The 15152-nt window shown below is 39.5% G+C and overlaps 1 protein-coding gene across 1 annotated transcript in view; it reads left to right on the top strand.

Annotated features, from left to right (window-relative positions):
• Positions 1 to 12501, top strand: part of GNG4 (G protein subunit gamma 4) — a 30279-nt gene extending 17778 nt beyond the window's left edge. The window contains exons 3-4 of the mRNA XM_054024380.1: positions 10065 to 10193; positions 12115 to 12501. Of these exons, the coding sequence (XP_053880355.1) occupies positions 10065 to 10193 (129 nt within the window). The 3' untranslated portion in view covers positions 12115 to 12501. The remainder of the gene's footprint in view (positions 1 to 10064; positions 10194 to 12114) is intronic.
• The last annotated feature ends 2651 nt before the right edge of the window (positions 12502 to 15152 follow it).

Here is a 15152-nt window from a genome sequence, read left to right on the forward strand (position 1 = left end):
CTCAGACCAACTTTGATCCCATGGGTGGGGAGGGTGAGTGCTCCTGGTCCATGGTGAGAGAGATTATGTCTGGAGCAGTGGTTTTCAAACTTTTGTGCTGATGATCCCTTTCACATAGCAAGCCTATGAGTGCAACCCTCCTTATAAATTAAAAACTCTTTTTAATATATTTAACACAATTATAAATGCTGGAGGCAAAGCGGGATTTAGGGTGGAGACTGACAGCTTGTGACCCCCCATTTAATAACCTCACCACCCCTAAGGGGTCCCAACCCCAATTTTGAGAACCTCTGGTCTGCAGAGAACTGTCTATAAATACCTTCCCTCCTACAATACACAAGACAGTTGGCATCCCACCTGAGTCAGCCTCATCCAATTGCCCTTGGCTCAGGTAACTGTCCTCTTTGCACTCATCTTGTAATTAGTGGGGGGAGGGGGAACCTTAAAGGAGCCACAAGCCCTTTTCTTCCTGATGGCAGGACAAAGCCCAACAGCATTTGGGTTGAGGTGAAAGCAGTTTCTGCAGTTGCAGATTGCACCAATAGTAAAGGAGGCTGTCCTTTAGAACATTTTGGCCCTTAGAATTTTCATCACTCTTGTAAATCACTGTTTTGTCATTCTGTGTTACCACTGAACATAGATGAAACACAAAATACACAATCAATTTCACTTTTATTTTGTTCAGCAGAGTTGTCATTGCGCTGGGGAATTAAGTTGAATGATGCAATATTTCATTTTGGCTTCTCCAGATTTGTCTGCATCTGATATTTGAAGACATCTTTTTGTGGGTTAAATATTACACCTTTAACTGTATTTGTTAAGCATGTGGGGTGAAGAGATTATATTTTTTGAACTGAAAATTGGAGAATTATTACTTTTAATTTCTCCCTATGTCTTCCATTAGGCCAAGATTTTAAAAGGTGACAAGTTGGGCCCCCAGAATCACTAGTCACCTTAGAAGGGCCTGGTTTTTCAAGGGCATGTACTCAGCACTCTGAAAATCAGCTTCCTTTTAAGATGTCATGTTGCACACACAGTCACTAATCACTATGTCTGAAAAACATAACTGTCAGTAAATAAAGGATGAGAGGGAAGAGAGAGGGAGTGCTTTTAAGCAAGTCCACTTCAGTTTAATTAAATTTTCCTCCAACTAACCATTTTACAAATTTCATCATAAATGTTGTGTGTTTCTTATGTTCCTCGTGTGTAAGAGTACAATAAATGTTTGCATTGCAAGAAGTTAATTTTAATAGGCTTTAATTTCTTAAATATGCAACCTGCTCTTGAATAGAATATTTTAAAATAATCTATTGGGTAAGTGAGGGTTACTTTTTCTGTTTAGTTATTGCATAGCATGATCTAGAATAAGCTTAGTATTGCTAGCATATAGCTTTCCTATAATCAGTAATATTTATTTACCCTTCACATGGAATGGTGATACCTGGAAAATATTTGTATATACATATTTTCCCTATTTTTTTAAAGACCTAAAGCAAATGCTTAATGTCTAGCTCCCATTCCAGAAAAATTTACAGAGATGTTAAAGATGTTGTTTCTTACTAAGTGATATGTATTATAAAGAAGATTGTTATCAATTATTCTCCATGTACCGTATAGGTTGGACAATAAGTAATTGGCGTAATCTGCAGCAAAGGAGATCTTTGGTTCGGTATTAGGAAAAACTTTCTAACTTCAAGGGTAGTTAAGCTCTGGAATAGGCTTCCAAGAGAGGTTGTAGACTCCCCATCACTGGAGGTTTTAAGAACAGCTTGGACAAACACATGTCAAGAATGGTCTAGGTTTACTTGGTCCTTCCTCAGTGCAGGGTGTCAGACCACTGTGTAGGTGGTGTGACTTAGTGGTCAGAACAGGAATCTGGCTTGGGCAAAATCAGGGAACAAGATAATGGTCGGAGTTGGAAGTCAGAACAGAACCAAAGGGCAGAGCTGGAATCATGGTCAATAGACAAGCCAGTGGTCGGTGCCAGGAATTCTGAAGAAGGAAGGAATTAAGGCTGTAGTGGGGGCAGACATCAGTTGGAGCAAGGGCTGGTACAGGAAGCAGGTTTGGTGCAGCTGTGAGTATGGAACACATTGAGCAGCCACTGTGCTGCTGTTGCTGAAAGGCTTAAAGGATGATCTGATCTCTTGGCCCCTCTGTCCAGTCAGGGAGCACAGTCACTTAATGAGGGTTTGTTTGGCCCAGCCAAGCTCATTTGGTTGCCACACAACCATGCCCAGAGCCAGCTGAGTTCCTGACACACGGGGATGGACTTGATGACTTCTCAAGGTCCCTACAGACATTTCTATGAGTTTGTGAAGTACCATAATCACGTGTGCTTTAGTAATGAAGACCAATATCCATTAACACATGAAAGGTTGTAAGAGACTTTTAAAACAGTATTTTTAACCCCACACATAGTGGGAGGTTTATCATATGTCAATCTGCCTCTTGTTCTTTCCTTTTTCAAACAACTTGCCCTTGCCACATTGGACGCCATAGTATCTGAGGGATGTACAAAATCTAAATTAAACACACAAGGATCTCTGACTCTTTCTATTTCCAAATTTGAGCGCTTTTCATTTACTGTGGGAAAGCTACAGTAGAACAAAGTGATTGTTGAGGAAATTTGGGTCCATCATCTTAACCACCATATTTGAGAAGGAGTCTCTCCAATCCATGCACTTCTACAGGAAAAGCTTGATTGCACTGATAACGCATATCAAATCTCTCAATATAAATACATATTCATTGGTTAACTCAAGAAAGATCAGAGATGCAGCATAGAACTCAAAGTCCATGAGGAAGAGGATCTAACATGGCTTTTTATGCTCTCCCAATTCTGGACTTCTCTGGAGGCTAAGTGACCCACCATAATTTAGACATCTCTGTGGAGCTAAATGATGACATCCTTCTGAGACTGCCCTATAGGTTGCAATGCTGTCTGGAATCCTAGCTGCAGGACCACCTTTGATGCACCTTTCACATCTCCTTTGCCAGGGCTTGCAAGGGATTCTTAGGTGGCTGCCTCACAGCTATCTTCCTCAATTCCTGTGCGGGGGAAATTCTCTTGGCCACATTTGGGGGTCTAAAGAACTGTTTAAGTTGCTCTTGCCCCCTTACCTGACATACAGGGGATGGAATCGGAGTGAGAATCTCACCCTAGTTTTTATCCACTCTGTCCCCCAAATAGTACAATAAATTTACTGCAGGACTAGATGGAAGAAGTACAGCAGCCAAGCTGTTGTTCAAATACACATTTAAAATAATTGCAAAATCAATACAAGGGAATCACGTTTTGTATTTAAAAAAACTCAATAAAACCTACTACCCTAGAATTTATACCATTCTCAAATGTAGTCATTAAGAAGCTGAAAAGTTCTTGTTTAAATTTCTGAAATGCTATATTTAATCTGGAAGTCTTCAAAGCACTCATTTAAAAGTTACAGTATCTTTGGATGTGATAACCTCCCCAGAATTAAAGTGACACTTCAGCACATTACAATACAAAAAAAGTTAAAAGACAGTTATTTAAGTTATAAAGCCAAGCACTGTTAGATAGTGCCAGTTACAAGATTACCCATGCAACCTTAACTTGGCCTCCTTGTGAATCCATCCTATGCACTAAATGAGGCAGGGTACCTGTGGGAGAAAAAATATGTGATTGTGTATTTAAAAACTGCATCATGTACATATAAATAGTATTTTCTTTCTAATTCAATGTCATACAGGCATTTTAGTAATTACTGAGTGAATAAAGGCACTCTTGCGTTTAGGTGAATAGTCAGAATATCAATTATCACTGGTGCTTTTATTTTATCTAAATCTATTCACCAATCATTGGAAACTGCTTACACAAAGTTCCATTGAAAACTATATAAACACAGCTTTAATTATATTTCACCTCTTTATTACATGATGATGAAATTGTCATGAATACATGTACATTCATATTTGCATTTCATTTAGTGAAAATCTGTTTGTTCTTGTGTATCTGCACTAAGATCCCCGTTTTTCAAAAACTCCGTTTTCAGTTGGCTTTTTTCCCCTGTAAAACATAATTTCATTTACTAGGCATTATCTTAAAACAGCTACTACAGCACCAAACTACAGCCTAGCTATTGATAAGGTCTTGTTCGGGGAAATTAGTGGGGACAACGTAATGTGTTAGAAGTACAAAGTAATGCTCTGTAACTAAATATAAAACAACAAAGGCAGAAGGGAAATGAGGCTTTTTTGTTGTCAGTTTAATTATGGACAGCTGAGGCAGGCCTAAGGCCCAGATAGCTTAAAAGCCCAATCATTTGTTCTCCAGTTGCATTTTGGTACCTGATGTAAGGTCAAACTAAACAGAAATTTGTATCATAGCAATTTATAAGCTGCTGAAAAACCAGTGGCTCCAAGTCTTTCATGGCAACTGTATTAGCTTAACAGCCTAAAGGTGACTTGCAAAGGAGAAAACAGTTGAGTTTGTGCCTTATTTTTATGATCAAAGAAAACTTGAAAAGAGATGTTAATAGGTTGGGGACATGGGCTCGGCTTAAAGGGTTTCTTCTGACTGCTTTTTTTTTTTATTTTTTAACCTTAGAAATAGCAGACATAACAAATCTGGTCTATCCTGTCTCTACTGAAAGACTCATTGGTAGTCTCAAGATGTGAATTTAGAGCTCTTGCAGATCTTTACTGAAGAGGTAGCAGTGCTGAATATTAAAGATGTCCTTTTTCCCAAGTGTTTCTTAACTATTTAATTTAAATAGACATTAATAAAAAAAAATGTTTTTAAATAGTTTGAATAAAAATTGCTTCACTATCCAATCAGTCTTCCAGAGTAGATAAGACATGAATTTCTAATGAGAAGAAAAAAAGGAATAAAAAATGTTTTTCTTAAAATAAACTTTTTAGACCACTTTCATACATCATAAAGAAACAAAAGGGCTCCATTGAACATCACCTTGTCTGTGGCTGCCTCACATGCTGTAACCAGCAGAGGTTATGTGAGCCTGCTCATCTCAAAGATTTGTGGTCCTAAAAGTTGCATTTGGAGGTGCCCATACTCCATTGCAGCTTAAATTGTTCATAACTGACTAGAAAGCAAGCACCATGGCCCATCAGAGAAGCAAGCAGTGCCAGTGCACTGGAGTCCAACAAGGAAGCTCATTAAAGAGAGGGAGAGGCTAGACTTCTACTAGTCATAAAAGCTGGAAGCATCAATACTGGTACGTGTACCAGTGTCTGTGGGAATGCTGTTGTTGATGGCATATGATAAGCCTGAAGAATGAGTTACAGTAGAAGAATAGTAAACTGAGTTTGGTGTCATCTGACTACAGAAGGTGAGGATCGATCCCACAGCATGGAATCAGGATGCTGATATACATAATGGCTCCTACCTAAGAGACGCCCCAAGAACAACTACTGGTGCCTATGGAAGATCTGATTCCTGCTAACCAGGAAGGTCATCGAAATTGAGAGAGGTTAAGAGAATGTAGTGCTGCAACTGGCTGCACCATAGTTGTCCCATGAATAGAGGCTCTGAGTTCTGTTTGAGCTCTTCACCTTCATGAGTAGAAAAATTCAGCAAGAAGGAATGCTGAAACACTTAAGTATCATATAGTATCAGCTATTACTTTGTTTCCTTTTTTTCAAAAGGAAGTAGAAAATATCCCTAACTGCCTCTGAATAATGTTATGAGATAAGCGGCGGGGTTGCTGAGAAATGTGTGTGGATCTGTTGATTTTTGGATGCAAAGGAATAAGTGGAGTGGGTGTCATAGCAATGATAGTAATTAGTCACAATCTATGACAAGGCAGATGACATAGTAATTGCAGCATTTTCCCTTGTCATTTGAAGCTTATAATTATAGTACAGCTAGCTAACAGGATTACATTCTAACTTGGGCTGTTTTAATCACCTCTGTTGTTCTGAAATGTAATGGTAAAATTCCACAGTCCTCCTGAGGCTGCCAGTTGTTTTCAGCATCACAACTATTTGATAACTTTGACAACTAGGTACTCCCTTTATCCTAAGGGGAGTAGAAAAGCATGATATGTAAAATGAGAGATTGGGCAAATACATATTTTAATACAGTAAAAAAGGGGAGGTGTTAAAGAAGCCCTCGTGTTAACTTTGTTAGACTTCAGTTTGACCGATGAATTCTGATTATTTTAGCCATTTCTGTGGCAGATGTAAATGAGTTTTTATGAAACAGAAGCCACAGTTTTATTGGGGAAATAGGGAAGGATTGATGCAAATCATTTGTTAGGTTCACTTGATTTTTTTTATATTGATAAAAGTAGTCCTGAGCCATGCAACATTGAACAGAAACTGCCAAGCAGCATTCAGCTTGAATATTTTAAGGTGAGCAACTGTTATTAAAGTTTAAAATCATGTCCTTTATTTAACATTTCCTGTATTTCAAATGTGATAATGACACAGTACATTACATATAGAAATAAGGCATAGCAGGGTATGCATTAGTAGGCTGTTGCAGCACACCTCTTGGGTGCTGACAGAAATATGTCCGTAACCTATAAAAGCTCACCCTGATGTGACTTAGTGCTGTTGGAGTATGACCACTAACTTTTTTGCTATTGTTGTAAATAGTCAACTGCTGTAGCTCTATAGCCGCCAGGGAGCTACTCCAACAGCCCTAATGCAGTGTAAACCTGAGGTGGGGGGGGGGGGTTCCCCCATAAAAAAAGTTATTGGGCTTGGTATGGGGAAGAAGATGGAGGTTTTAGCTTGTGACAATCATTGAACTGAAATGTTGGCCTGTGCTGCTTTGTTGCTTGTTGTAAGTGGGTACTGTTGCATCATACTATAGTGAGTCTACAACTCACTTGTGATTCTTGTTCTGACGTTAGTAAATCTGAAGTGTTGTTTTAATACGCTGTTGAAAGGTACGCCAACTCTCTGTTTCTGGAAGTGTTCCCTTTTCCTATTCATAAATTGGTTTATAAGTTAGATGTGGGGGCTATATCATGCCTGAGCCTAGGGATGGACTCAGTAATAGGTTTTTTCATCTTGAATTGCTGTGACCGTGCATATCACTGTGCTCTCAGACATCATGCCATATAAAGAACTTGTAACCAATCAACATTCTAACCCCTCAGCATTCTAGAAGTTGGAACTTCTGCCATCATTCCCAGTCTTCATATTCAGTCACATTGGTGTTTGTGTGGTAGGGCAGTGGAATTACATTCTTTATTTTTCTCAAAAGGTGATGGTAGAAAACTATTCTTTCCTTTCCCATCCAGTGGAAATCTGTGGGTTTTTTTAATGTTCAGATTTGTTACCTTTCATAAATTGACTGTCTATGATAGGCAGCAGACAGTTAGAGAAAGATCAGTCCCCTGTGTACAGAACTCTCACTGAAGTCAATGTCAGTTCTGTGCATGCTGGGCTTGCAGGATCAGGCCCTAAATGTAATGGAGAATCGGCTTCATGGGTAAAATGTCGTCTTATCTGCTGTTTAATAATTCAGAATGAACCCACCAAGCATCTTTAGCTAAACTTTATTTCAGCTTGTTGTGGAGGTAGGCTTAAAGATTTATTTACTATGTAATAGCTCTTTACAGTAGTGAAGTTGTTTGAGGCACATGACATAACCTTACAGAGTAATGGATTTGATGTCTGTGGAGGCAGATCTGGCTTTGAGGGTTAAATTTACACAAGTGAATTCAGGACGAGCTCAGTGAGTTGGGGAGAACTCTGCCTTGAGGATTGTGAGGTGAAGTTGAGTCTGATCAGGAGTGAGAATGGAAAAGCGGAAAGATCAGTCAAGTTGTAATCCGGGGCAACACACTCATTTCTCCTTATGCTCCAGAATGCAGTAGCATACATTCCCTCTAGGGCCATGGCCTACCCATTAGCCAGAGTAATTTGCCTACCATTCAATGAAACACAAAGTTGTACTTTGCACAGTTCCTGCAAGGGTCATTAGTAAGGGAGAGCTCATTGTGCCATCTTCTGGCTTGCCTTTCTGGAGTGCGGGCAATGATCTTGTCCTTAATATACACAGCAAGGCTCCTTGTAGAGTCTCTTTAAATTCTCCAGTGAATTTAAATGAAAATCCCATCAGAATTTGCTAAAAAGATTTTGCAATTCTCTTTGGTTATTACAATTCAGACCTGTCCGATCCCTGACCAGCTCCGGAAGAAAGTGAAAAATCATCTTTTCTTTTGCCACATCTCACCCAGTATATATTTGAGGGAGTCTGAAAATAATAGGGAAACAGTCTCCTTCCACCTCTTTTACTTTCTTCCTTTCTCACCCATTTTATTTTCCTGTTTCTTTTTCTAAAGTATTATTCCTTTCTGCAGACCTCTTTCCCCTCAAGATTTGCTCAACTGAACTTTTTTCCTGCCCTATGTAATACTGTTTTTCCTAGCTATGTATTGCCCCAATGATTCGTTGTTCATGTGTAATGCCTCTGCCCAACCTTCTCTCTCTCGGCATGGTTCACTTGCTACAAACTAGTTATCGTGACTTTAACATTTTGATTTCTTCAGCTAAGGAGTGGAGTCTGTAATGGGATTCCAATCATAAATATTTGGTCGGTTTTAAGTTTTCTAGTACAAAATTGTATGGAATAAATTGTTCCTTGATATGAAAACAGATTGGAAAGTTCATATGGAGCATGATTAAAAGCTTATTGAAGTCATTGGAAAGGTTCCCATTGATGTTATGGGCCTGATCCAAAGCCCTCTGGAGGTTTGGGCGCTTGCCAAAGGAAGCTATGCATGAGCAGGCTAGAGTTTTGAGGCTGATTACAAATTCTTTAGAGAACATAGGAAATTTAGGCACAAATTCTCCTCTCGTTTATACAGGTGCAATCATACTGAGCTCAGTCTATAATTGAAGGGAGAATTTGGCACATCATTGTCCTTTATTTGGACACCATTATTTTAATATAGCTTGACTGACAAAAAGAGCACCTATCCGAAGCTCTGGGCACTGTCCCAATACTTAAGATACAATACTCTTTTAAAAAAACAAAAAGAAAAATTTAAATGGCTCAAGTCACGTAGCAGAAATAGCCAGCCAGGCTGTCAGAGGATACAAAAATACTCCACATACTTTGTGACACATGATGACTAGGTGCCATAGCCCTATCACAAAGGCCTGAGGAAAATAAGTGAGACTTACAATGCATCCTGAAGGCTAACAATTAATACTCATATTGGGCCTCATTCTCCAAGGCGCTGGGCATCCTTAGCTCCCATTGAAGTCCTCCAGTAAAGAAACCTGTTGAGACTTAATAGAGTAATGTTGAAGGATTTCAGCTAATGAGGAACATTTTTGCATGAAATGGAAATCAATATATTGTAATTGACCCCAGCACACAAATCAGTATGTGTTTTGTGTAGCACTGAATTGAGGAGAGTGGTACATCTGTATGGAAAAATTATAGAATTTGATAGGTATGAAACCAATAGGGCTTTATAAAAATCTCTCTACATACATTCCAATAGAGTGGCTAAAACACATAGAAAGGTTAATGTTCACAAAATCGTATAACAGGGAGGTAGATATCTGTTAAATTGTGTAGTATAGTTCAAAAACCCCTATAAGAAAGGTTTTCATTTTCTGTTAAATTTCTATCAGACTTTTCCATAAGGACAGAAAAAAATAAAACTTTTACCTGCATATTTTGAAAGATTTAGATTTATCCCATGAATATGAAAGAATAAGTACAAATAAATGTTAAGACAATTTACTCTAAGATTCAGATTATAATTAATGCTATATTTATCACATTAATTGGTGACTTCACAAAGGGTATTAAACTCACTGTTTGCCCCCGAGGAAACAGTTAGGAAGAAACTTCATGAATCAAGACTGTTTCCTATCCCCTATGTTGGAAAACAATGTAAAAGAATGATCTGGCCTTGTAAGAGCAGGTTCAGACCTTTGGTCTAATGCCTTGAAAAGTGGATACGCTGATCATCTGCTGCTTTCATAAGGGGGACTTCTGATATTTTATGCTTAATGGGAATGTTTAAACAACGCTGACTATTTCAGTATCACAAGTTTAATAATGGTTATCACTTTCTTTTCTCCAATAGGTATCCAAGGCTGCAGCTGATTTATTGGCATACTGTGATGCTCATATTGGAGAAGATCCCCTTATTATACCAGTGCCTGCATCTGAAAATCCCTTCAGGGAGAAGAAATTCTTTTGTACTATCCTTTGAGTCAGTTTGTAATTAAAAATGTCCTTTGTGAAAATCCATTACTGATGGTGCATGCTTTTAGCATTAGATTTTCCCTGAGTTATCAACAATTAAACCCACAGTTACAATCTTTTTAGAAGCACAATAAATTTTTATGGTAAATAAGTGGTTTACATGCAGATTTAGGATAGCCTCACTTTCCTGCCAATGCATAAGTTTAATAATTTCAGTTATCAATAAAGATTGTTTTGGTTTTTCATGAAAGAACCAAATATAATATTAAATGGTAGATATCTTTGCCAGTCATAGATTTTTCTGAGACCAAAATCAGTCATACATATTCTTGAACCTATTTTTCATTTTCATTTTCTTAGAAAGGTGAGTAATTTATTTTCATTTGCCTTTACAAATTTATATCTAACAAAGGCAGAATGACCTCTCTTGAAGCAGAACGTCCGTTACTGCTGTAATGCTGCTTGGAACGGTCAATCCTGTACAGTAAATGGTATTTATAAATGTGGATGTTTAGTGAACACTGTAGCAAATTTTACTTTAAAACTTGGTGGAATTAAGCAACATTGTGAGTCTGAAATTTCCTTTACTGAAGAAAATAAAGGAGCACACAATCTAGGGCTTGCTTTTTTCCTTTAGCTTAACTCTGCACCAAGAAGGCTTATAAAAATACAAAAAGCCATTTACCTCCCATTCTAAAACTGTAATGATATAAACTTGTAGGAAGCTTTGAGTAAATCCTTGTTCATTCTTTCAGTTTGGCTGTTCTATGGAGCACATTATGCTGCTGCTTTTGAATAGAAATAAAGTAGGCCCTTAGCTAATACTTGCTGCTGATTGCAACATAGACTTTAAAGCCTCAAACCTGCCCTCGTGTAAGCCCTCAGTGAGGAATGTGTGAAATATAAATACTTTATTTAAAATAGATGCATCTAGAAGATGATGAGGATGATGTACTGAGCATGAGTGGTATATCTTTCACCTTAATTAAATGTTTACATTTACAGTCTGTGCACCACACTGAAATAACCACTGCTGTATTGCTTATTTTTCAATATCTAATCCTATCTATACAATCCCTCCAGAACAAAATGTCAAGGCATTGGGAATGGTAAATGCAGAGGTCTGTCACAGTGCCTTGAAGAATGTGCCAGAAGACTTCTATAGGTTTAGATGTTCTGACATGCTCGTTCATTGCATACAATGTTCTCAGTGTGTGAAAGTGTAAGGCTTCAGCCAAATCCTGTTCCCATTGAAGTCAATAGAATATCAGGGTTAGAAGAGACCACAGGAGGTCATCTAGTCCAACCCCCTGCTCAAAGCAGGACCAATCCCCTGACAGATTTTTGTCCCAGATCCTTAAATGGCCCCTTGAAGGATTGAACTCACAACCCTTGATTTAGGAGACCAATGCTCAAACCACTGCGCTATCTGTCCCCCAGTAGAAGTTTTGTCATTGACTTCATTAGGAGCTAGATTTTTTTTTTGCACTGATTTTCACCTGTTTTTGTTGTTGTGGTAATAAACACTGATAAATTCCTGGGAAAAATTAAATAAAATAACAACTGAAAATGAAAGGCCCTATATATCAGATACCTTATTATAAGTGGAACAAAAAATTGTTTTCTGAAAACTTTAAAAAAAATCATTGTGTTTCTTCTTGCTTAATAAGGTCTTTTAGGGACTCCTTTCTACATAGTAAATGATATTGTAACTTTGATAAGGCTGTTCTGATCACCATGGTAACATGTTCACTTGTCCTTCCTCAATGTATACAGTTTTAATAGAATAGAGAGTGAGGGGAATGTAGGCCACACAGCTGTATTCTCAAAGGTTTTGTTTGAGTTTGCATTTGTGGCTCATTAACACAATCTCATCTAGCATTTTAATATTGCAACAGCTTATTTAGAATTCTTGTTTTCTATTTCAGATTACTTCTAATGTCTGCAAATTAAAGAGCCACATCAAATACACTTGCGCATCAGTGTTTAAAAAAGCTGTGTTTACAAAAATCAAGTCTGTTCATTGGTAAACTTATTTTGAAATGAAAACAACTCATTGTTTTGTGCATGATGGTCTGCACTCTGAAACACTGATGGAATTAGTCTTAAATGTCTGTTCTTGTTTTCTAATAACCCACTAGTGTGTTTATAACAACTTTCATCCTCTTGAACAAAGATAAGTCCAAAACTCAGCCAAATCAAGATAATTAATTTTATACCTCCTGAGACTCTTCTGTGCTTACAGTAAAAAGGGGGTAAATATGTAATCCATACTTGGCGTATTGTATGTATATAATATATCTGAGGAGAATATACCATGTGACTCTAATTTTATTTGGAAATGGGATACCCTTCTCCCATTTTTACAGACTGTTCATGTTCTGTTTAACGTGTGTGTGTGTGTGTGTGTGTGTGTGTGTGTGTGTACGTACACCATGGGCAAATAGTGCCTAATTAGAAGGACCTGGTAGTACAATGTAGTGGTAACAGTTCTAGATCACTTAAGAATTGCCTTTATTCAAGGGTTAATAACAAAATATATCTTTATGGCTCTCCATAATTAAGGGTGGAACTAACTTTCCATTTATGCATGTTTGGGCCATGTGACACCTCTAACATTTTCAAGAATGGCCTCTTTCAACCACAGACTTTGCCCATATCCCTACCAGATTTTTTATTATTACTTTACCACAGTTACGATGATTCGCATCAGCTGCTTGGAGAGATGGAATTTAGTTTTATGTTTGGAAATTTCTTCCTACACTACTTAAGTTTTTTCACCATCTTAGCTCCAAAAACTGCTTGTCCCAGAAACTTCACAGGAAAACTTATTTGAAAGGTCTCGTACTTCTCCATTCCCCACAAAGGGGCTTCAGTTGCTGAGATAATATGTTCTCTGTCTATCCTGTGACAGAGATTTACTGGTTCTTCTTTGAGTGATGCCCGATGGTGCTCCACTGTAGGTGCAGCAGCGCCCCCTGCAACTGGGATCAGAGACCTTCATCAGCAATGCCCATCGGACCACACGCACACCTTCTCGTCTCCTGCCATGAGTGGGATGTGTATATGTAGTGTTGTGTGGTCCAACTGCCCCCCGTCCCTTCTCTAACCCCTTTGGTCTGGGATGGAATCTGCAGCAGAGTCTCTTTTTCTTTTGACCTGTTAGTGCCTTACCTGTTGATTTTCAGTGTAGTTTAATAGTTACTTCTTCCTTTCTCATCATCTCACTTAAAAAAAAAAAATCGCTTTTCTGTCTTCTTGCCCTCCCCGTTAATTGGTAGCTTAGGTTTTTGTTTTCCCGCTTCCTGCCCTTCCCAACCAGGAAGCTTTTTCCCTCACCCTTATATCCAGATCTCCTGGATTTAAGAGGTGCATTTCCTGCCAAGATGCTTTCTCTGTAACTGAGTCACCCACAGTGCATTCACTGCCTGGGAGAGGAACACATCCCGCAAAAGTGTACTCATTGCTGCAACCTGACTGGGAGGGCCAGCAAAAAATGGGACATTTGGTTACAACTTCTCCTCATGGAGAAATCACTGCATCTAGCATTGGACCCTAGCCCGGACACCTCCCCCATGCAACTCTCATGCTCTGCTCGGTTGTCCACCAACCCTCATTCGCCACATCCCTCTAAAAGAAAATCTTCTCTTTCCTGCGTTGATGGGAAGAAACAGGCTCCCTCATCACCCTCTGAGGCTCCGCCCACCAGAACATCATCCCCTGTGAGGTCAGTTGTCTCGACATCCTTGGCCAGGGGACATAGCTCAAGGGATATCCAAGTACCTCCGGTACTGGAGCTAAGTAAAGGTCTAAAGATCCTGATCAGGCAGGCCTACAGCCGTTGGCACCATGTCTCAGCGCTGGAGATCAAGACACAAGACCTTCAAGAATGGTGCCAATTGCCCTGACCAGACCAACTTCGGGTACTATGGCACCAACAATACCACCAGTGCTGATGACCATTTCAGCACCAAGCAAACCATCAGCACCGAGCAAGTCTTCAATTCCATCTGCTGGCTGCTCAAGGGAATGCACCTCTTCCTCAGTAGACATGCGCTAGTGCCAGTGATGCTCCTCCCCGAGAGTTCAGATATCCTAAGGACCTACTTGTATCTGATATGTCTGAGTCACCACTACTCAGACACGACCTCTCTCCACTTCCGTCCTCTTCTCTGGAGTTACACCATTCTTCTCTTTCTCCTCCAAGGACAGCACTGCCCTTACCCAGCGATGCAGAGGAGGAAGAGAAGGAGGAGTACTCCATCCACACCCCCATACTCTGGACAGGCGCAAAAGGCATCCTCTACATGTCTTCACAATCCACAACTGGACCGGGACCCTGGTATGGACCACCATAGATGCAACCCCATGTGCCACTCCCTCCACATTGGCCATTCTGGAATCCCTGGGCCATGTACAGAGCACAGTTTGGGAAGCATCCTGTAGAACAAAGCCAAAGACCTACACATTTGCCATCTCCATTGGTCTCTCGACCACCAGAGGCTGAGCCTCTCCCGATAGCTGATGAGGAGGAAGAAAAGGAGGAGGAAATTCCACCGTCACTCCACTTAGCCTCATCATGGGAAGAAAAGATCACGCCTCCCTACTGCAGTCGATGACTTCAAACACTTCCAAGCATTGTTTTGTTGGACTGGGGACTCTCTCCAGATTCCTTTGGCGGAAGGAAGTGAAAGATCAACAACATAAACAGCTTGACATCCTGCACACATCCTCATCCAAAATATCCCTCTCTGTCAATGAGGCCATTCTCAATTCCAGCAAGGTGCTCTGGTAGACACCAGCATCCATCCTACTGACCTGCAAATGGCAGACAAAAAATATTATATTGCCACAAAAGACATGGAATTTCTTTTTTCTCACCCCACCTCAAATTCCCTAGTTGTCAATGCTGTGCATGAAAAAGGACACCAGTACCAATCTTGATCCACCCCCCGTGACAGACTGG

Source organism: Malaclemys terrapin, chromosome 3 (assembly GCF_027887155.1).
Source record: "Malaclemys terrapin pileata isolate rMalTer1 chromosome 3, rMalTer1.hap1, whole genome shotgun sequence".
Lineage (NCBI taxonomy): Eukaryota > Metazoa > Chordata > Testudines > Emydidae > Malaclemys > Malaclemys terrapin.